This window comes from Syngnathus floridae, chromosome 20 (assembly GCF_059516105.1).
Source record: "Syngnathus floridae isolate MCC-2025c chromosome 20, RoL_Sflo_1.0, whole genome shotgun sequence".
Classification (NCBI taxonomy): Eukaryota; Metazoa; Chordata; class Actinopteri; order Syngnathiformes; family Syngnathidae; genus Syngnathus; species Syngnathus floridae.
The window spans coordinates 3,440,936-3,463,118 of NC_142432.1; the positions used below are offsets into that span (position 1 = coordinate 3,440,936).

At 40.6% G+C, this 22,183-nt stretch overlaps 1 protein-coding gene across 8 annotated transcripts; it reads right to left on the reverse strand.

The window, feature by feature from the left end:
• Positions 1 to 449: 449 nt before the first annotated feature.
• Positions 450 to 20,847, reverse strand: slc12a7b (solute carrier family 12 member 7b). Of its 8 annotated transcripts, none has more exons than XM_088363352.1 (26): positions 20,517 to 20,847; positions 11,165 to 11,259; positions 10,754 to 10,885; positions 10,495 to 10,641; positions 9,193 to 9,247; positions 8,995 to 9,125; positions 8,679 to 8,920; positions 8,347 to 8,558; positions 8,051 to 8,218; positions 7,870 to 7,968; positions 7,628 to 7,685; positions 7,157 to 7,331; positions 6,962 to 7,080; positions 6,708 to 6,806; positions 6,368 to 6,487; positions 6,181 to 6,285; positions 5,617 to 5,785; positions 5,350 to 5,545; positions 5,112 to 5,281; positions 4,903 to 5,034; positions 4,731 to 4,838; positions 4,414 to 4,530; positions 3,790 to 3,962; positions 3,423 to 3,437; positions 2,566 to 2,699; positions 450 to 2,289 (listed from the first exon to the last, which is right to left on the reverse strand). In XM_088363352.1, exons 1-26 carry the CDS (start codon positions 20,722 to 20,724, stop codon positions 2,198 to 2,200), a joined length of 3,471 nt encoding a protein of 1,156 aa, XP_088219478.1. In that variant the 5' UTR covers positions 20,725 to 20,847; the 3' UTR covers positions 450 to 2,197. The 8 variants fall into 8 exon arrangements, with proteins under 8 accessions (XP_088219478.1, XP_088219481.1, XP_088219484.1 ...); XM_088363355.1 differs by lacking the exon at positions 20,517 to 20,847 and adding an exon at positions 16,065 to 16,427; XM_088363358.1 differs by lacking the exon at positions 20,517 to 20,847 and adding an exon at positions 13,406 to 13,813.
• Positions 20,848 to 22,183: the final 1,336 nt, after the last annotated feature.

The window sequence follows — 22,183 nt, forward strand, 5'->3', positions numbered from 1 at the left end:
TTCCAGTAAAATAGTTTAAAATTTGTATTTATTGATATTACTGCACACACCTGAGAAATTGTATGTGCCAAACACCTGCCCAATGAATCACTTATGATTCATTAGTGTTACAGTTAACAAACAATAATGCATAATCAAGCTTCTGTGTGCATTTCAGTTTTCCAATTTTAAACAATTTAGCAATCCTATTGATTTGGTCAACAATCTAAGTGCAAAATAATTGACATAGAAGCAACTTGTCAACACTACTGGTACACAATGCTGCTCTCTAGTGGACGAATGGAAAACAGCAAGGAACATAGACTGTTGCAATACCCTTATTTATAATTTAAATGATCAATGTTTCATTCCCTGCACCTCATGTGCCACTTCTGTTTTTTTTTTAATGCTTTTCAAACATTTTTTTCCCTGCACTTCATGCAGAATAAGACCACAAACAACTTGACAGATTTATTTCAGCACTTTTAATAGTTACTCAGAGAGGCACAAATATAATTTACAGGGCTACCGTTTCTACGTGTGCTCCCACAAAGTGAGTTCCTGTTCCAGTTTCCTCACTTCTCAGAACACACATATACACGCACACAAACACACAATTCTGCCACTCGCCTCACACAGCCGAGGCTTTTTTTTCTTCTTCTTCCGTTTTTCCCTCCTTAGTAAAACTGCAATGTGTTTCCACATATTATCTTCAAGCCTTCTTGACACCTTTGAGGTAGATAACATTCTCCAGTCGCCTCCCAGTTTCCTCTTCGCTTGTGAAATGCAACTTTGCCACCCTGTTAAACTTTTGCACCATCAAGGTAAGCGATATGATCACACGTGAGTGCCACTGAGCTCAGTAATGGAATTAAAAACAAAAATAAACATTGATAAAGTGATTTTTAATTTTTCCAAAACTAGAAATGTTCTTTGAGGTTAATCAGGACAAATAAAGACTGTAACAATGTCAAAATCAACACCATGTACCCTGTTTACTTCAAAAGTGAAGGTTGCCTTCCTGGTAGGTTAAAAAAAAAAAAAAAACTAAAAGCTGTACTGCAAAATGGAGCTGTCTTCATTTACACACACTTCCTCTTCCTGCCACTTTTGATAAAAATCAACAGACACACAAAGTAACAGAAGTTCAGTTCACGTAAGAAAAAACTACGGCTAGACCATTACGATAACAACCGAACAAAACACAATAAAACATACAAAGATGTGATAATGATCACTGGACAAAGTGGAACATTTTCAAGCCAACATCTGCAGGAAGGTACAACTTTTATTACTTTCATTAAAAAAAAAAAAAATACTGCTAATTGATAGAAACTGCGGAGGGATAAATGACATGGGAGTATTTTTCTTTTGTTTTGAGAGCTGCATTTTCTGAGTAACACTTTTAGAATAAATTGATTTTTATGACTGGGGGAGGGCGAAACATTAAGACTTCCACAGTTTCTTTTCAAATCATTTTGGCACTTGCTCTTACGTCTATTGAGCTAAACAATGCTAATTCAGTCGGGTGCTCAAAGCTTGATCAACTAACAATTTAATTGCACCAAAAAAATATTACACGAGCGGTAAATAGTGTCGATTTGACGTGAGCTAGCCAAAACTTTAAAGATTACAGTTAGTGCAAAAGTTTGTCAGTGTACGATGCAATTTGTGCTTTTGTTTCAAATGCAGTCAAAGCCAATGATGACATCATCCAATAAAGGAATAGAAGCTCTAACTGAGTTTGTTTGCGTATGTATAACTTAGAAAAGCCAGCAAAGGGTGGGCGGGGTCACCAATCACAGAGCTTGCAGCATGAGGCTTCATTTCACCAAGCACACAAAATTCTCTTGTGCCTCCCGGAGTAAAAGTCACTCCAAGGATCAACGTCACAGTTGAGTGTTGACGACATGACAACAACGAGGGAAAGAAGTTGCAAAAAACAAAATGACCTCGTCATGAGTTGAGTGAAAAAGATAAAGTGTCTATGCTCTATTTTTTTTGCGCACTGCGCTCGCTCGCTCATGAGCCCACAACATCTTCGTTCCCAAGGACCTGCTGACTAGCCATCCATCCCTAGTGATTCCGCCATTCCATCTTAACCCGATTAAGCGTCCTCCTTTTCAAAATAAACGCCTGGTGATTTATATCCAAGGCGGGGCGGCCCATAATATACAAAATGGGGTGGGAGTTTTTTTTTTTTTCCTACCCACTCTCTCTAAGAGTAAATAGTTATAACTTCCCGCCCGCCGCCTCGGACGAGGAGGACTCGGTTCAGACCCTCAAGTAAAACCTCGAGGAATTCCATATCTGGGAGAGAAGAAGTGAAGGAATGTTTGGTCTTCGACAATAATGGTGAAAGTATATGGAATGTTGCTTTGGCGCCACCTGGTGGCATCTATATAGACAATTCCAAACCTCTTTCGATAGAATTCTGTCTGCAAGTGACTGACATCTACCTAGAGGTTTGCAAGTGCTTACAGATGCCACCAGATGGCGCCAGATTTCTACATTCGACATGGCACAAAACAGCAATTAGGTGAGTTATCAGAGATGAGAGGTTTCTCTGATGTAAATAAAGGATACAGTTTTCGTCTCCTCCTCGGTTCTTGGGTGGTCCGGGCATGTTGAGGAGAACCAGGTGGGCTCCCTGCGACTTGTTGACCACCACTTCATTCAGTTTGATGGCTGTGTGCATGCGGCGGACGTTGGTCTGGTTCCTAGTTTAACAAGAGTATGTACATTTTATTTATACAGTACAGGACTTTACCCAGTGCTTGTTTAAACTGATAAAAAAGCAGAATCAGAGAAGACACACAAAAGCTTCACAGTATGAGACATAAAAGTGATCAGCATCAAGCACACTTGTGGTCATTTGTTTTAACTGCAACTTTAATTTTGTGTTGAGTTCTGAAAATGGGCCAACATTGCAAATGCCGTCATATCATAACAAAAATAAATAGATTAATATATATTTTTTAATTATTACTGTCTGTCAAGTCAGTAAATAAAATGGCTGCCAAAAACCTTTAAGCCTCAACTGTGTCAGTGAAAGTAGGCCGCAGACAAACAAGCAAAAATGGTTGAAATTTGATATCAAAATTTATCTTATGCTTAATAATGCAAGCAAACACTTTTAAACCAAGAAATTGTTGACACGTGCTAACAAAATTCTGCTTTCCAAAACTCATTGTCAGGAGCCATCGTACACTTTAGGCCTGGGCATTATAAATCAAATCAATAATTTAGTATTATTAAATTCTAACAACATGCACTTGACATTTAGTCACATTTTCAAAGAATAAACTCATCGTTGCATTGGATGGAAAGCACAATTTTGCTATCTGCAAGTTAGTCAAGGGATACAAACCCACATGCACCGAAAGTGCCGCACACACACACACACACACACGCACAAATAGGGCTAATAGAAAGCAACTTACAAGCTCCCCCACTCTCTAGAAGGAGAAAAATGGGACAGAACAGAGACAGCCTTTAGATGCATCTAAATTCAGCGCTACTGCTAGCCACACAAGCTTCTAACTGTCCCACGTGGATCGTCTTGACGAATCGTCCGACACCCAACGAGTAGTGTGATGACTTCGACGAGTTAGTCCGCATTAGTGTGCACGCAGGGGGGGTGTGACGTGCACTAAGACCGAAAACATGCGGGCTCACCAATGCAGCCTGAATCCTCATGCCATGCATGTCATTATTTTCTGGGGAAATTTGATGTATGAAGTACTAGCGGTATCGGGACTTAGTATCGGTGGATAAATAATTGAGTAAAAAAAGTAGTATGGAACTTACGGCTTCATGTTGAAGAGGTCTCGCATGGCCAGGTTGGAGTTGCACTCGCGGTTGCGGTTGCGCTCGGTGAAAAGTTTGTCCTTGGTCCAGGTCATGTGGACCCGATCGGGGAGCGTTTCGGACTTGTCGTTCATGGAGTGGGAGGCCGTGTTTCGATCGTGGATCAGCTGGGCCTGGAGTAGACAGAGATGAGAGATGGTAGAGTCGGAAAGACAGAAAGAATATGTCCAAGAAGGATGAAAAGTTGAAAGAACGCCGTGATGGGAAGCCAAGAAACACAAAATGATATTGAGAAACACAAAGGAGAAGAACGACGGGGTATAAAAAACAGGAAACCAGACCACCATATAATCTAAAAGAATAAAACACAAAATAACAGGCCACAATCACCAATATTTTTCCAACTTATTTCCAGGTGGGTGGAGGATAAAATGGGGCTGGGATCATTTGAATGTAGGACTTGGGGCGGCATTCTTGGTGCGTGATGGCTTGGTATTCACAAAGCATCACACAGCTCTTGTTTAGAACATGCACAGAGAAGATCAGCATTCTGTCAACTCAATATTTGCTGTTACACTTTGTGAAGCCATGGCCACCATCGTGAGGGACAGTGACAAGAACTACCTCATCCTCCTGCGTGTCCTCCGTGGGAGAGGACTGCCGGCTGAGGCTTGCGCCCTCGGCAGCACCTGGGTTCTTCCTCCGGATTGAGTTACGTGATTCGTCAGTGATACTCTGAATCTGAGTTGAAGCCCCGAAAGGTGATTGCGGGTAAAAAAGCAAATGGGACCAACCGTCAACGAGTGGATCGCCATGATGGAGACCTTAGTTTGGTTTTTCGATTCTAGATTTAGATGATCTTTTCAACAATTCCCCAAAAAGTCAGAGAGCACTCAGAAAACAGTAAACAGAGAAAGAAAAAGTGAGAGTGGGGTCAGTACCTCTCGTTCCCTTTCAGTCTTGGAGAGCTGCATCTGTTTCAGCATCTGAGACCTTTGCTCCATCACGAGCGTCTTCTCATAGGTGAAGGCTGAGATGTCATTATCATGCTGCACGCAAAAGAGCAACATCAGTCACGATTTCAGCGTTAAATCCAGTTTCCAAAAGCCTTACCATTTCCACCACTTCAACTTCGGCGTTCAACCGCAGGTGGTAAAGGAACGTCTGGAGATCTTTCTTCATCTGTATGCTGTTGTCATCCATCTGGGCCACGGTGAAAATGCGCATCTTGCACTTTCTCCACACCTGAGAGAGAGTCACAAAAGTAGAAACACATGTCCCATTAGCGTTTGGCAATTATGCTAACGGAATAATTGACTGACCTTGTGTTGTCGTAGCAGGAAAGGCAGAAGCATCAACAGGCCTCCGTCGTGGACCACCCACCATACATCAATGGTTCCCTCACTCAAGCGCTCTTGGTTGGTGGGGAAGCTGTCCACGTTTTTCGCTACGAGCAAGGCCTGGTGGCCAGATGTGGTCTCTCGTATCGTCTCTGTAGAATCATGAGAGTAGGTGAGCTTCTGACAATGCTATACTCATTTTTATTGTCTGGTTCTTCACCTATGAAGTTCTTCCACGACTGCGTGTCATTGGACTGCTTCCAGGTTCCCGGCCAGGCCATCAAGACCGTGTTGTGCTTCATGCCTCCCAGCCCGGCTGACTGAATAAGATGAGAGACTCCGTCTCTGAGGTTGGAAGAAACGACAACATGGCAGAAGCCCTTGGTCCTCTCCGCTGTCATGGACGACTTTATATTCTGGAGAGAAATGTGGTAAAAAGATTTAGGCACACTGTCTAAGCATCTTTAGCTGTGTTATTCTCTCATACCTGCTCGGCCTTCTTTGCTTCAGTTTCTTTGGTGAGAAAAGTTCCTTCCAATACATTTCCCACTATGGTTAGACCTTTCCCAGCCTTCAGCTGAGAGGTGAAGGAGAGCAGGCGAGGATGCTTGACCGCTTGGTCCGAGTCCAAATTCAGCAGCACCAAACACTGAGGCCTAGATTTACAAATAAAAAAAATCCCAATACCATACAATGTACCATATTTTCCACACTATAAGGCACACCTAAAAACCTCAAATTTTCTCAAAAGCCGACAGTGCGCCTTATAATCCGGTGCGCCTTATAGTGCGGAAAATACGGTAAACAAGCCGGGCTAAATTAACTGGACACCCGTTGATAAAAGGAAGCAATGTTTCATCCACGTTCAGAATTTGCTATGGAATGATTTCAGCCTGCACGCCGGCACAGGTCTGTATGAAGGTTAATCAAATCAGTCAATTAAATTATTGAAGAATCACATTACTGAAATCCACTCTGGGTCTATTCTTGTCTGGATTTGGTTTACCGCGGTCTAGAACAGAATCAGACGCCACAGTGTGACAGCCTGTACCTCCAGTTCTTGGTGTGTGGAGGAGCCTCCTCGAGACGAATGAGGGCGAAACGGGCCGCATTGAGTGAAAGGCCCCGGATACCGTCGCCCCATTCCTTCTCTGCCCTAATAAAGCACACAAATAATGGAACGCGATTAAAGTTTGATTTTTGTTTTGCTGAGCACTTTTATATGAAATCATTCCCACCCTCTGTATTCAATATATTTGTAGATGCAGCCAGCGATGACCATGGCAACAATGGCATAATACCAGGATGAAATGAACATGAGAGCCAGACACAAGCTCATTCCTAAAAAAGACAGAGCCCTGTAGAAGAAGAAGAAAAAAAAAACAATTAACAACTCTCATCTACTAATTACAAAATCCATCTATTTATAGAACGGTGTCATGCTTGTCATGGACAGCTGAGAGGCTTAAAACTGGAGTAAAGTGATGAAATTCAAAGGCTGGAATTTTCTGCAAGCTTTGCTGCGGAATTAATCTTAATGGAGATGAATGTGAGTGAAAGGAACATAGTTGGACTTACCAGTGGTAATATTTGAAGCGTGGTCTCCAGTTTGGTGTTCGCAGTAAAGTCTGAACTGCGCAGGCCAAGTTGACAAATAGGTAGCACATAAGGAAAAACCTGTAAAATAAAATATCATAAAAAATAAAAGAAAAGAAAAATACAAAATATAATATAAATAGAATATAATAAATATAAAATAAATATAAAAATATACTAATTAATATGTCGTCTTGATTGGCATTTTATGATCTATTAGGGAAAGCGATACCCACATGGAGAGTATCGGAGCCACGGCGTCTAACGAGGCGATGAGAATTCCAATCTCACAGATCGCACCGGTTAGTAGAAGAGCCCAAGTGGGTTCTCCATTGGCCTTTCCGTGACCAAAAACCTAAACAGCACAGAAGAATTTGTCAAGGCGAAAGCATGATCTGCTTTGACCGTATATGGAGTCGTCCGTGTCTTGCCTGTAAAAAAGGTACTATGCCGTCTCGTGCGATGGCTTGCAGTAGGCGGGGGGCGCCGGTCAGACTCTGGAGCCCCGCGCCGCAGCAGGAGAAGAAGGAGCCGATCACAATGACCCAAGGTGAAGGCCATGACAGCGTGCCGATAACAAGGTTGCCTTTAACAGAGTCGCCGAACCTGGGGGAAAAAATTTGGATAATGTGTAGGAATGGCAGGATTCCAAATACTAGTTGACAATTTGAACTTTACTCCACTTTTTTAACAACATTGCACCTCTTTTTGCAATTATGACCTCATTTTGAACCCTGGATAGAAACCTCATGAATAAAAAGCTCCATGTCTCAAGAAAAACAGAGACTGTGTACCGAACTCAAAGAATGACGAAAAGCAGAACACGCAAGTCAAATAAATGACTCTAATCAGTAGATTTTTAAAATATGTGCCGAATATCGCAATGTGTGTTGGAGACTTACTTGTCTCGAAGTAAAACACCCTCGATGCAAGCACCAAATAGCACCACACAGGTGAAATCTGATGCAAAACTTTAAGGAAAATCATTTGAGCAATGTCGAAAGGCAAAACACACAACTGTTCCAGAGTCCAGTGGTATTTAAACAAATTATACTTGGTGATGTAATCCTTCCATGAATTTACCGTGTCACAGTGTGATTGTGTTTCCAAGTGCTCATGGACAGAGTTACAAACAAAAGGATACATATGATAGAGGTGGTAAATATAGCCAAGATGGTTCCAACTGGGATGGACCTTTGGGCATCCCGCAAATCACCTGATCGATTAGAACCGGCCATGATACCTGAAGGGTCACAAAAATTGTTGTAAAATCAATTCTGAACTCCGCTTATTTAAAAAAAAAAAAAAAAAAAAAACATTCTCACCAGTGACAGAAGGGAAATAGATCCCAACAAGCAGAGTAAAGAAGGAGGCAATATCATTGACCACATAGGGAAGGTAGATGTCCTGAGTGGGATCACTTCCTCCGACAGAAGACAACTTCTTGTTTTCAACCAACATACCCTGCGGGCCATATTCCGACCACATATTTTCTGAAATGGTCAGAGAAACAGAATTTCATTGGCTTCTCTAGTATTTCTACTCATTCCTTGCCAGCCCAGTTAAAATGGACATCTATAGCCGTCAATGGTAGTAAATGAGTTCATGATTTTGTTCAAACCTGAAATAACTCCACTGATAAGTCCAGGGATTCCTTGAATCTGGGTCACGTTGTTGTTGAGGAAATATTCATTGCAGGTAGCGTTGGATTCGGGTCCGTCACAGAAGAGCTTCCACAACTGGGTGGTTGTAGTCAAATTACCGATCATGTCCATTTTAAGACACTTGTCAAAGTTGTGGTTCTGCAGGGTGCGGTTTCCCAACATGCAAACACTAAAAGCAGGAGAACGTCAATGGGTACTTTTCTGACATTTGATTTTTTTTTTTTTTGCTGTACTCGAAACTCATTTAATAAATGTCTCACAGATATCTGCATTTGTACTGATGACTCACGGGAAGTCGGGTGGCTCGAAGATAGTCTTAATGACTCCGGCGTAGATGGCAAGGATGGAGAGTATGACGCAAGCCAGGAAGACCAGGGCGAGTTTGTTGACATATTTGACTCCCACGAAGACAACCACGGACATCAGTGTAAGGCAGCACGTACCGTAGACGCGCATGTTATTCAGGAGGGCTTCACCTTCATCCTCCTTCTTTTCTGCCACAAAGATGGCCGCCTTAGGCACAATGTAGGTCTGAATGGGAAGAGGAGACATGTTTTAAATAAAAAATTGTTGATGACATTGTATGCAAGGTGTGCTTTCCTCACCAATAGTATCTCAATAGTACCCAGGATGTACATGGAGCCTGCAAAAGTTGTACCCAGGTAGAAACAGAGACCTACAGCTCCACCAAACTCAGGGCCGAGTGATCTGGAAATCATATAGTAGGAACCTCCCGCTGTGGAAAAAAAAAGTTAGAAATCATCTTAAACTCCTGATTATTAATAAATGAGTTAGCATCATACCTGGCACAACGCCATTTGTAGCAATTGCACTCATGGATATGGCTGTCAGCATCGTCTGTAAGGAGCAAAACCTCAAATTAATTATAAATGGTGCAGTTCTTGTAACCACTTTGTTTAAAACATCATTTATTGCTACTTTGTTTGGGCATGACTGAACAGTCATTTGCGACACGTTTAAAAAAAAATAACTTGATGCTGTCAATGCTGGTTTCATTATATAAAAAATAAAAAGTGGAGTTTTTGGGTGGTGGGTTAAGCCATCCATTTAGTCTGTTAAAATACATCTTAAAGGCTTATGCTCTAAATCTCTTGGATTGGTAATGGATATAAGCGTTTGTGTGAAATTGTGTAGCTGAAATTTTCTTCTCAATAAGAGGAAGGATAGCAGACACATGGAGGTCACATTTACTTCATAATAGAGATGAACCCGTGATCAGGGAAATCAAAAAGTGGAGGAAGAGACCAAGGAGGACCTGAGCAGGGCTGGCAAGATGGAAGGCGTGACGCTGTGTGACCACAATAAACCTCCGGCTCTTGGTCGAGCATCCGGTTTAAAACGTCAGACAAGCTGGAGTAAAGCCAATTAGTTGATAATTTTACCGTTCACCTCCTCTTAAATCCAAAGCAGCTATCCAACTTGGACTTGCTCTCTACCAGGAATACTTAAGATACCTCGAAGAAACGTAGTAAGACGTTTGATAAAAATAATCCGAGCCGAGTCTCACATTATGTATAACCTATTACGAAAATTTGTTTTGTTCATTAATGTGCATTTTCCCTATTCAAATAAATAAAAAGAATAAATAAAATAAAATAAGATAGAATAAAATAAATAAAATAAAATAAAAACAAAAAGCATTTGGCTGAGATCGGACCCGAGGTTTCTGCATGTACTTTCCCCTGATTAATCTGAAAGTAATCCATTGTCCGCAGCGGGATTGGGAAATATCAGCAAGAGTGTGAGAGTGCGCATCGCAGTATTTCTGACACTTTGCAGATGGAGGGATTATGCGTTAAGCGCGGGGAAGCATAAAGGTTGGTCCTTCATTACGGCACACGGACAGACATCAACACACACACTCGTGAATTTATATAATCATGCATGTGACTACTCCAAATCTCTTTATAAAATACAAATGTTAAGAGTCAGGCCATATTGTGAGTTTATTTTGTAGCCTTTTACACTGCCTGTCAAGTATTTTGAAATTGTTTTGTGTACAAAAAGCACAAGCACTGAAAATAAAAGTGAACAAATCTCATGCACCAACATTGCAGATGAAATAATTTTGGTTGAATACTCACACATGAGCAGCACAAGCCAACAATAGCCAAAGATTCTAAAATGCCGGCCGTGCCGACAATCCAGGTAAGGCGAAGGAAAAGGATCACCCCCAGAATGTTCTGGAGGCAGGGGAGATAGACGCCCATGAAGGTTCCCATTTGAGGACTCTAAAGAGAGAAAGAAAAAAAGGTCAGACAATACAGACAACCTTGAAACCAGGAACATATTTAAAAGAAGGTCAGTCCGTTTATAATATAGCCAATAATCATCTTTTTTTACCTTGACAGCTTTCTTTTTGGAGCCCTCATCGTCATCGGCTTCCTCGTGTTCCTGTGCTCCCTGGGTGAGATTTGTGTAGTTGGCAAGTTTATCGAGAAGTGATGACACCATCGGGTTGCTGTCCATCTCCTCCTGTAATCGGAAAAAGGGAGAAAACACTTCTCATAGGTTTTCTTCATTCCAATATCGCAGCAGCGTCATCATGTAGGATTCATGACGTGAAGGTTCCGTCTTTTCATTAAGTCGATACAAAGCCCAGTGAACAGCAAACAGCAAGGTTAGCCAAATGGCAGAGCAAAGTACTTGGCAGAACCTCGGTTGGATAAACATCTCCAGGTAAAGAAGCTCATTAAAAGTTAAAATTGTAAGAGAAAAAATGAATTATTTAAACAGAAATTAAATTTCACTTACCTCAAAAAGTGCCATGTTGGTGCCATCGTAACTGTTGCTTTTGTCATTGTCCGTGTTGTTGATGAAGGGACTATTTTCCTTTGGGACACCGTCACCTGCAGAAACGCAAAACAGTTTTGTCTTTAGGGGCTCCATTTGGGCATGTGTGGCAAAGAGCATCAAGAGAGCATAAATAGATTTATTTGCTACCTAGGCTTACTCATAACAAGCCTCCCATTGCCATCACTCAGCCTAATTATCTCTTAAAAGAGCAAATTTACATAAAAAAAAATGATCATCTATTTTCCAGCACTTTGATGATTCACATTTAATGGGGAAGTAAAAATTAAATGAGTAAAGTGGATGTAACCACAAAGATATAAAAACAAAGTGCAACATTATTGAAGAGGATGATGGGAACGGCTATATCGGCACTCAAACAATTACCCACATAATATGTCATCCAAACTGACTACGAACATTTTAAATGGCGAAGCTTCGAAACCACCGTAGCTGAAATTGTTTTTGCCTTATTATTAATTTGCATACAATAAAATGCTACCAAAAAAACATTCTGTATTCTTTTATATAACTAGTACTTTTAAATGTATTTTAAATATATGCTTGGAAACTACACCCAAGTGGTTTATAAAATGGATGTTGGATAAATAAAATAAAATATTACGAGTCATTTTTACAAGATAATGACTTAAACCTGACAAGTGTATCAACTAACGTTACCATATGCCGTTTCAAACACATGAGCCGCCTCCAAAAGTCTGACAGCAAGGATTTAATGAGTATCTTTTACTCTTTGATGCAGATGCACGCTGAATAAGAGGCTTGCACCATGGCTTAGTCTGGTGTAATCACAGCGAAAGTCACTATGTCCTTGCACCCGGCGGCCCTTTGCAGCAGTGGTTGATGACATTGTACAATGCAACATTTTTAAAAATCAATATCCTGCGGCTCTCAAATGATTTCGTGGCACATTTGTAATATGACACACTAATCATTTAACGTTTTTGCTTAGCGTACCAAAAAGTATCAACATGGTTCCACTTCCCTGTCAATAACTATTCCAGTGACCTTGTGCTGCACTAACAACTGTAATAGGAGCTCAGCAAATGGGCTAGCATCAACAAATCAGTGGAGCACAAATGCCATAGTTAATGCTATACAACATTAAAAAAAAAAAAACTGAAACTTAACAACAATTAAAATAAATAAGAAAATAAGCAAGCTATGGGTGATTTTTGTTGTTGTTTTGATTTTGACAGTAATAAGGGGAGTGCAGAATCACAATGATGTCAGATGCTTGCTGAAAAAGCAACATGGTGCATTCAGGGTACTTTCATACCGTCAGGAACTTGCAAACACACTGCACTATGAGAAGCCATGCAACAGTCCTGGTGACCTCGCTAGCCTTGCAAACTGATTTAGTATTGCATGGGCGAACTAGAATACGTAGAAAAGCTACAAAATAAAAGTTTGGTTTTTTTTTTTTTTGCATTACACGATGACGTTGAAACATTTCTGATTATAACAGGCATTGGATAGCTCAGGCCAAGAAGAAGAATCCCTTAGCTCAATGCTTACTGATTTCGTCATGAGTTAGTGAGAACATTGAAGATCAGCTAATGGTTAGGTTGGCTCTAGTCACTGTGGTAATAAATGACCAGGCATCCTATTTATATCGGCTAAGCCGTGCACAGTGATGCCGCCTAAGCTGCCTAACGTTTCCAGAGTTAACTCAAGGCGCACTCTACAAACATAGGGAAGTGACGAAATAGCATATTGGAGACATCACAACTCCCAGATGTTGTTAACTATAAAAAAACACTTCCAAACATAATCAAGCAAAAAGGAGGAGTTAGACTCAACCTTGGTGTCAGCATAATAGGAATGTTTACAAAATAATATCATTGTGCGGTCTCATTTTTTAGATCATCAATGAAAAATTCCTAAGATTGAGATTCTAACAAAGATTTTAGTCGAAACAATTTACAGGTGAATTGACAGTCAAAGCTCAAAACGACGAATAAAAGCTCAAAAAGAACACAAACAACTTTTTAGGCATTGTCTATTTGTCAGCAGCATTACTAAATATTTTTTGTTATCATTATTGTTTCATCATTTGAGAGAACATTTCAAATGTATTTTGGTGTTGACAATAATCGAGAGCAGAATCATGAAACCAAAACCTGATCAACATATCACTAAATCCAAAATGCAGCATAAATGAAAAATTCTTCAACTCACCCCTCCGACGAGAGCCTCCCCTCTGCTCCATTTTGAGGAGCAGGGTTTAAAAAGGTTCACGAGAGGAGGGGGTCCTAACAGTGGTCCCTGCGGAACTCCAGTAATAGGGGGTCCAAAGTATAGCGATATTGTTTGTGAAGTGCAGAAGTCAGGAATGCTGCCTGTGCTGTGTGGATAATGTGAGGATCAGCTATTTCTGTGACTGGGTATGTGCGTGTGTGTGAAAAGTGGCCTGTGATGACGATGGCAGCGACAGCCATGGCTCACAAAGCGCCCGTTAGCCTCCCATCCAAACCGGGCATGCGCGGCCCACGTGTTTTGCCTCCCTGAGCTTCTGATCCCTTCCACTCAAAGTGAATGGGAGGAGCAAAGAAAGTGAGGGAAGGCTTATGAAAAGCAAAAGTGAAAGGACAGGAAGGGATGGAGGGACGAATGAATTCAACCGAGGAGTGAAGAACATTCATCAACTGTGCTCCGATTTGTCTCAATTGCTTCAACGACGATTACTCGATTATGATGCCGATTCCGAAAGAAAACATTAACGCAAGGTAGTTCGGTTCGAAGTGTCACGAGCCAAAACTGTTTTTTGGCTGAAGAGACTTCAGGTAGGCTACTCCAGGAAGTCGCATCTCTTGCTCTATGACCCTACTTTTGTTTTAGCTGCTCATTAATCTGTCTGTCTAAGAGCATGTGAAGTGGACTCAAATCACTTAACCAGATTAGGCTAATCCTGAACTTTTTATAAAACACACAAGCCACGCCGGGGCTACAGCGCAGAGCAAGTCCTGGCTCCACAAATGTTGTGCTTCGATCTTCTGGCAGTCAGGTGAGTGTGTCACTCCATGCTGGGGCACATTGGCTTCTTTTCAAGGTGAGAAACTGAGCCATGACCCCGAGGCCTTCTACTGTACATGAACATTGATGCATTAACATAGACAAGAATGAATAATTAACTTTGCGTTAAATGAATTCACAAAATGTCTACTTCCTCATCAGCCTGTGTGAGCAGTAAACATCTGCTGAAGGAATCAGTCGATGGCTTTAGCTTTGAGAAAGGGGCTATCAAATCACTCAGTAAGAAGGATTTAATCAAGCTCCACATGGTTTCATGTCATATGGCTGCAATTTCAGCGTGTGTGAGTGCAACGCATGTGTTTGTACGTTCCACTCGATGATATCCTCGGCCCTTAAACCCGAAAGCAAACAACAGTCGGTTACGTAACGCTCGCCGCAGTTTATTGCTGGTGGTGTCTCTCGGGGGGGGGGTTTAGGTTCAGTGGAAATTTAAAGATGTAAGAAATTACAGAAGCCATGGATGGAAATGGAGATTCCAAAATGGCCTTCCGCAAACATCAGTCGATGGAGAAATAAAAGGAGGAATTTAAAAAAGCTCTAAAGAGTTTGTGCTGGTCTTATCACACATGACCATATTGACAGAAGGGAGCTGGGAGGGAGGAAGAGATCTGTGAAATGGAAACAGGAAGTAGCAGGCAGAAAGAGCTGAACAGTCTGACTTGGATTTTTTTTCTTTAATGCTGCTCGTGACAAGTCACGTAAAATCGAATGATCTTTATGTACCATCGTGCCTTTTTTCATCCTACGTGAATTTGTTGTTTACAAAACCTACGGCATACAACGTCATTAGTTGATGTTCTTCCTCAGCCAATCGAGTAAGTCATGCCTGTAACAGATCTCATCTCTTGAAGAAAAAAAAAAAGTCACATTATGCTGGAACAGAATTCCACGTAAATGGAAAAGGGACTTTCCCAGTCTTTACAAGAAAATATGTTTGCACAGCATTAGACTATACATAACCAGGTTCTTTGTTAAGACTGAAATTTGCATTGTCCAGTGTTAAACAGAACCAGATTTGGTTAAGCAATAAACAGGAAACTTGTCTCAAAAGCAGATGGTCCAGTGATAGAGGAACTTTGACATGAGGGGTCTGAAGGAGTGATTTTATTTTCAAGGGCAAGTTTTTTAGACCTACTGAAATATACTTGATGACTTTACTCCCACGGTCTCTGACCTTTACCCTTTCTGGGTCATGTCATTTTCAAGCAGATCAATGGGTACAATGTCCAAAAGTGGAACAATGGGGGAAGAAGTACGACTGGAAGAACTGTCAATGCTTTGCATCATGAAGGTGGTGTCTCGCCTCCCCCTACTCGGCCAACGGGAAGTCAGCCAGCGGGATAATCAATAGCAGAAACAGCTATTAAATAAAACATTCCACCCTTCACTAATTCTCGAGAGGCAACAACGTGATTTCAGACACTCCCTTGGATGTTACGATATCTTCAGCTCTACTCTGGTCACAAGAAAATACTGAGCTCTAACCTAGAGTCTGTAAAAATCCCAAAAGTCGTAATTGTGGGCTTCTGATTTACCCAGCTTGAAAATCTTACTTCAGCTCCGTTCTAACTCGATCTGTGCCCAATTTGAGTGCTGGATTTGAAAAGGTTTTGTTTTCACTCTGAAGGTTTGGAATGTGACTAGACAAGACACTAAGGTTTTGATAACAAGCTGTTTACACAACATGGATTAATTTCTTATCCTGAGTGAACCTGGATTTGATGTCAAGGAGAAAATGACTCATTGACTTCATTTCTACCCATCCTGCATTCCAAAGATGCACAAAGAAAAGATCTGCTCTCACCTGCAGTGTCCTGATTCTCTTCCAACTCACTGTTGTCATTGCCATCCTCCTCTTCAATCCTCTCTTTTGCTTTTTCCGAGTTGTCCTTGACGGGGACCACGGTGAAACTAGTCGGCATTTTACACCATGTGCTTCCTCTCAATGTCTCCCTGTTGCCACAGCCTTATCTCCGTCTCTCCGTCTCTGCGTCTCCACTCCCTTCAACCGTCCAGCTGTTTCCACTTTTACCTTTCCTTTTTTCTTTCAATGTTTTTTTTCCAAAATCCCTCAGCTTGATTACACTAAGGTTTCTTCAAAACTTTTGCGTCTATCACTAGGAGACTGCTCAGTACCGTGAAATCCACAACCCCGTTATCCAAATAAGGAAGACCACGATTGACCCCGCCCCTATAGGGGGCAGTACCTAAACACAAGCAAAAAGAAACATGAAATGCATGTGTGTATGGGAGCATGTCTGTGATTTTTTTTTTTTTTTCCTGTGCCTGAGGGCAACAGCCAGTCATGTCAGCTTTTGTTCACAGAGAAGAAAGTCCAGAGTGTTCCACAGAGGGAGATTTCCTTCAAAAGTACGGGACACACATTGAGGATAATGTTTCCTCACTTCCTATGCAGTGTTATTTGACTCCACATGGATTAAAATGGCGGGTTGGGTGAATTTAAGTGGTTCTAATGATCATGGCTAGAAGTTAATGCATCTATCCATCTCCTAGATCGCTTTCCATTTTGGAAACCCGCAGACTATATTTGTGCTAAAACGCACAAATTTCTGTGTGTGGAGGTCAAATGTTGATTCCACCTGTAATTTCTCCATTTCATCTGGCCATGTTCCTTGGTATGCTCGGACTAAAAGTCATCAGCTGACAATCACACATTTGCTTAAGGGTACAGAGTGAGATATTTTTTATCTTCTCACCAAGGAACCAAAAAGCTTTGTGTGATACAAAACATCTTAAGGTATGTCATGTAAAAGAAATAGATTTTTGCTTTTGGCTGAAGTTGGACATCAGGAAGAAGCAACGCCCTTTTCCTCCTTACTCCCTGAGGATGATGACTTATTAGATCGATGAAGCCAACAGAAGGGTGGAAGCTACAAAAACTAGCGAACCAAATTAGAAGACTGAAAGTGATACATTTACAGTTAATCCCAAGTCTTTGTTCGAAATAACTGGAGACTGAGGATTAGACGATCCGACATGTTTGTTCCGACTAATGAAAAATTGCTTCCTCTTCAGTCCTGCTTCATCCTCATTCTTCCTCTTCAGTGAAGTCGATGGCATTTCAGCACATTACAAAGCTTTTAAGACTTAAGCCATAAATCAACAGGCAGAGATTTACGAAAGGCACAAATAGCCTCACAAAGGACTTCAACATTTGTATGGACGGGGCATCTGGTAATTATTTTGCAAATGTATTGCTAATTTCCATGATGATACAGAAAAATGCAATATCTGTTTTATCTCTGGACAGCACTTACCTCATATGAGTCGTGCCGTAATTGTCTAAGTGGCCAGACACTCCGACTACCTCTAGTCAGTCAATACGGCAAGGCCAGGGGGAACAAAATCTATATTTAGAAGTGAGGTTACAACATAGCAGTCGTGTACTTTTATGTATCGGCCAGTCGGTCATCTTCTAAATTTGTGTCATCGTGTCTGGAATATTTATTTAGTATAGAAAGGTGTCTCCTAAATGAATGCAAAGGTTTTAGCTCAAATTATTAGTTTTGATTTTAGAGGCCTATTACTTATACTACCAATCTTTGCCCATGAGAAGGAGATTTTATAAATATTATTTGGTCTGACATCATAGTTGATTTTAAAATCATTTAACATGCTAGTTGAAATTTAAATTCCAATTCTTGAGCTTCTGCTATGATACTTTGTTGCCCTCTTGTGAACACTCGTGGAAATACTCCAACCTGCAGTCTCACCATGACATGACTATATAAACAAAATAATTTGTGGGCTGACTAGCCTAACAGGAAACCTACTAAGCATATAGAGCACATGATATATCTGTACACCAGACTTGGAGAATATAAAGATCTTCCAGCCCTGACAGACTTTACGTGGAATAACACGACACTGTCAGAGTTTCCAAATCCCAGACTGGGAAAAGGTGACTGAGCCTTTTAGTTGAGCTAGAAAAAAAAAAAGTTCCACGGATGGCTAATGAAAAAGAAGCTTGTATACAAGCATAACAAGCCAAACAGACAACTGCCACTTCTCTTCTTGCAAAAACAACCAACACACTGTTTACGTCTAAGTGTTTAGCCATGGTAAATTATATGTATATTTACACAAAAGATTTAACAACTCAGCAAAAACTCTTTTCAGTGTCGTGCTTGAGCTGGAATCTATCCCAGCTGATGATGATCTGACTTCACCACACCCATTTGAGCAGCTCCAAACGTACCTCTTCATCCAGACAGAACATGAGACGCGACTCTACACATTTCTGACATCTGATACTGACTGACGAAATAGCCTGGGAACTCTTACTGCTTCTATTTTGAATTTCTATTTCAACATGCTGCAAACTGTACAAACTGTATTATGGGACAGTATATTTATATCTTACTTTATACCCTCTCTCTCCGTCTGATTTGGTGGCACTATAATAAGATTGTGATCCAGAAGAATGATTGCGTGTGAGGATATATTACAACTTTGGCCGCTGCCAAATGTTTACACTGATTAGCAGCATTCTGATCTAATTACCATTCTTATATTACTTCAAATGAACAAAGTACACCGACCATCTGTTTTCACAGTGGCCACATCAATCAATTGTCAAACATTAAACTGTCTTAAAATGTCTTTGATCATTGGATGAGTAGAGCTATCGAATATTTTTAGAAACGATTATTCTATCGATTATTCCATCGATTAATAACATACAATTTTATTTGTGTATTAAATAAATATCCCCCCGATTATTGTTTATTAACCAATTAATTTTGTTTATTTGAGATTTTATAGGGATTAAAAAAAAAAAACAAGGAAAATTGATTGATGGTCAATAATGTTCAAAGTAAAAACACTGCTTTCATGAGGGACTAGAAAAATTAGGCCACACAAGAGCGGGAAGTGGATGCCAGGGCCCTGTTGCTGCACTGACTGCTCGACTCCAAATAAAGCAGAGGTCAGCACATGACACCCAAGGTGCATGCCTTTTCAAAAAAGGAATACACACGCATGCACGCATGTGCAGCTTTAATTGCATCGTTACATAACTTGCATATCCCAAGATTAGCTAGTTTGATCATATAACACAATCGTCTCTTGGATTAATTATTCTTCCCCGAGGACTCCGATATCTTTGCTCGGGGATCGTCTGCATACAGAACACTTAATGCGTACTTGAGGCAACGATGGACATTAATGGGCCGCGATCCGCAGTGGTCATGAACTGAATTTAGAATATCAACACTTGATGTGTCAACGCCACAAATGAAGTGATATTTTCGCCAGGCTATTTAAAATTTTACATCGTAAACCTCTGTCAGTTCGAGTCTTACAGCTGGATATAGGGAAGTTAGAACACAATGTGCTTGAATGGTAACAGGAAATGTACACATGTTCTGACATATGCTGTGTTCTGGTTGAAAACTCAAACTGTTTATCTTTGAGTAAATTATGAACTTTTTCTGAATTATCACTATTCTGAGCTGAAAACTTAATCAACTTAAATGAGCTGGGGTTGTGTTGTCCCAAAATGTACTGAAAAATATTATGTATAGATTTTCAGATTTCATTTGAGAGACATTTTTAATCATCACAATTTTCTGACAATTACAATTTATTTATCCGCAACAGAGAAAAGCAGAAGAAATCAATTCCGGGTCGTATAAACAAAATTGCCACTATTCTTTAGTCAATAGTGCCCTTTTATAAACCGTTTTAATTTCCTCAAAACCACTGCATCCTATTAACAACACTTGTTAGACAAGCATTCGTTTTCAAGCCTCATCATGAATTTTTTCCCACTTTTAATTAATAGATCTTATTGATTCAATCTTGTTTCTATTAAATGACTCTCAACAAATCGCATGACTCCAATATTTAATGGTGTGAACATTGAAAATACTTCACTAACATTATACAACTGGAGCTCTGCATCTTTTTTTGTTTTTAATCCAACGTCATGAGATATCAGCTGGGGCTTGTGACTATGTGATTTGCTTTCTGTTTTGCTTTGTGTTACAATCACATGTCAAACAGAAAATATAATAAGTTCTTTGCAATCATTTCATACTTAAAAAAAAAAAAGTTCCGAATATTATGAGAATATTCTAAGCAACTCTGCTCAAACTCCGACGTCTGTCATAACACTTTTCATCCCACAATGCAAAAAGATAAACAGCGTCTGAGTGAAAAGCGCACGACTAATCCTTGAGTGGTGAGAAGAGATAAGAAGTGGGACAGTGTACTGACAGCTCGGCTGACTCACCGTATTTGTTAGGTTCCCGATTATACTTCAGAATGGGCACAGCGACGTTGGGATCCTGCGGTTCGAACACCGGGTCCTCCTCCACTTCGGGTTCCTCCTCCCCGCCATCGCCACCGGTGCTCCGTGTCGCTTGGGCCACAACCGGGCCCGAGTGCTCGGCTGCATCTCGTCCCCCGTCAACCGGGACGACAACGAACCTGTCGCCCATGCTGCTGCACTTTTGTCGCCTTGTTTTGCACCCCCGTTTGAGGGGAGAAAGGCACGCAAATGGTAGGAGCAGTTAACAACATGCACGATCACCACAAGTTGATCGGAGGGTTTGATTACACTGCACACGTAACGCCCCCCGCATCCCCTCATTGGACAACAGGGCCGGGTTGCTGTCAATCATACGCCCACTACCCAAAGTGCGTCCGTTTTGCCGTGACGTCACAGACGCACAAACCGTATTGTTGGTCTTTTTATTTTGTTCGCCAAATTTGATGCTTATAAAGCCAGCTTTTGTGGCATTTTGATTGATATTGATCGTTAGATTGAGTTTGTAGCTAATTAGAAAGCCAAATAGTTTGTTTACATAAATACGCTGCACTTTTAAAGCAATTTCCAGAAAGCGCTATAAAAATCTGATCCATCATTCACTATATTTATTATTGTATTCAAAAATTCTAAATAACTAATGAATACCCTTGTGAGTTGAACCATAAACATTTTCCCATAGAATGTGCTCGTTGGAAACCTTTTTAGATTTTAGTAAGTATTTTATTATGGCTTGCCTACATTTTATGGACATTATACGTCTCAAATATATTCATAATTCTTCTTTAATATGCAGTCAATGTGTTTAATTAATCTATTAATTGCATCCTCTGTGTTGGAAAGGTTGATGAAAATGCTGCATGAAAATGACCAGCAACTGGCTTATATCAAATAAAAAATAAAAAATTACAGTGGGAAGCCAATCAGCCACCATTCCAACATCCGAATTTTTTAGCTTACCACTGAACAATGTTGGCAGCCTGACATTTATTTTCCTGCTCTCCAAAACTTCTCAAGTGAAAATATTCTGGCAAGACTCCAAGAGGCCACTCAGACAGTAATCACTTGAATGCCTGTTACGTCCAAAATAGACAGCTGGCAGAACAGTTGGATGACGAGAAGTGGGAGGGTCAAGTGGGAGCGGAAAGGTTTAGAAGGAATTGCAGTGTTGAGTAACAGCTAAAGTCAGTTTAGTTTTTGATTGCACTTTGATTGTTTTGATAGGAAACGAAAAGGAAAAATCGGTGTACATTTTACATAATAGCAATCATTTTATAGAGTGTCCAATATATGGAGTGTTAAATAAAATAAAATATTTGCCTACATTTTACAAATATGGATATTATAGTGGTCGAAGGGTCCCATAATTGTACGAAAGGCAGATTGAGATTGACCGAGGATCTTGTAATCCTTCGACTCATCATCACAGCACAGACTGAGACACCGATTACGTGTTTGAATTGGTCGGCACAGATGTGGCTTTTAAATCACATACTGTGATAACATTTGCACATCCTTCATTATTTTGCATTTCATTATGGTACGATTTTCACTGTTGTTGCGTCACACCATGGGCAGAATCCATTTTATTGACTTCACTGGCTGTGGAGAGATTCCCAGAAGACCATCTG

Bases quoted from the DNA above. Each gene is read 5' to 3' on its own strand.
- slc12a7b (XM_088363352.1), bottom strand. From the start codon at position 20,724: ATGGGCGACAGGTTCGTTGTCGTCCCGGTTGACGGGGGACGAGATGCA. The intron at 6,286-6,367 runs GTGGGAATGATT...GTGCTTTATTAG, and splicing joins AAATATATTGAATACAGAGG to GGCAGAGAAGGAATGGGGCG. The intron at 4,531-4,730 runs GTACTGACCCCA...GCTTCAACTCAG, and splicing joins AGACTGAAAGGGAACGAGAG to ATTCAGAGTATCACTGACGA.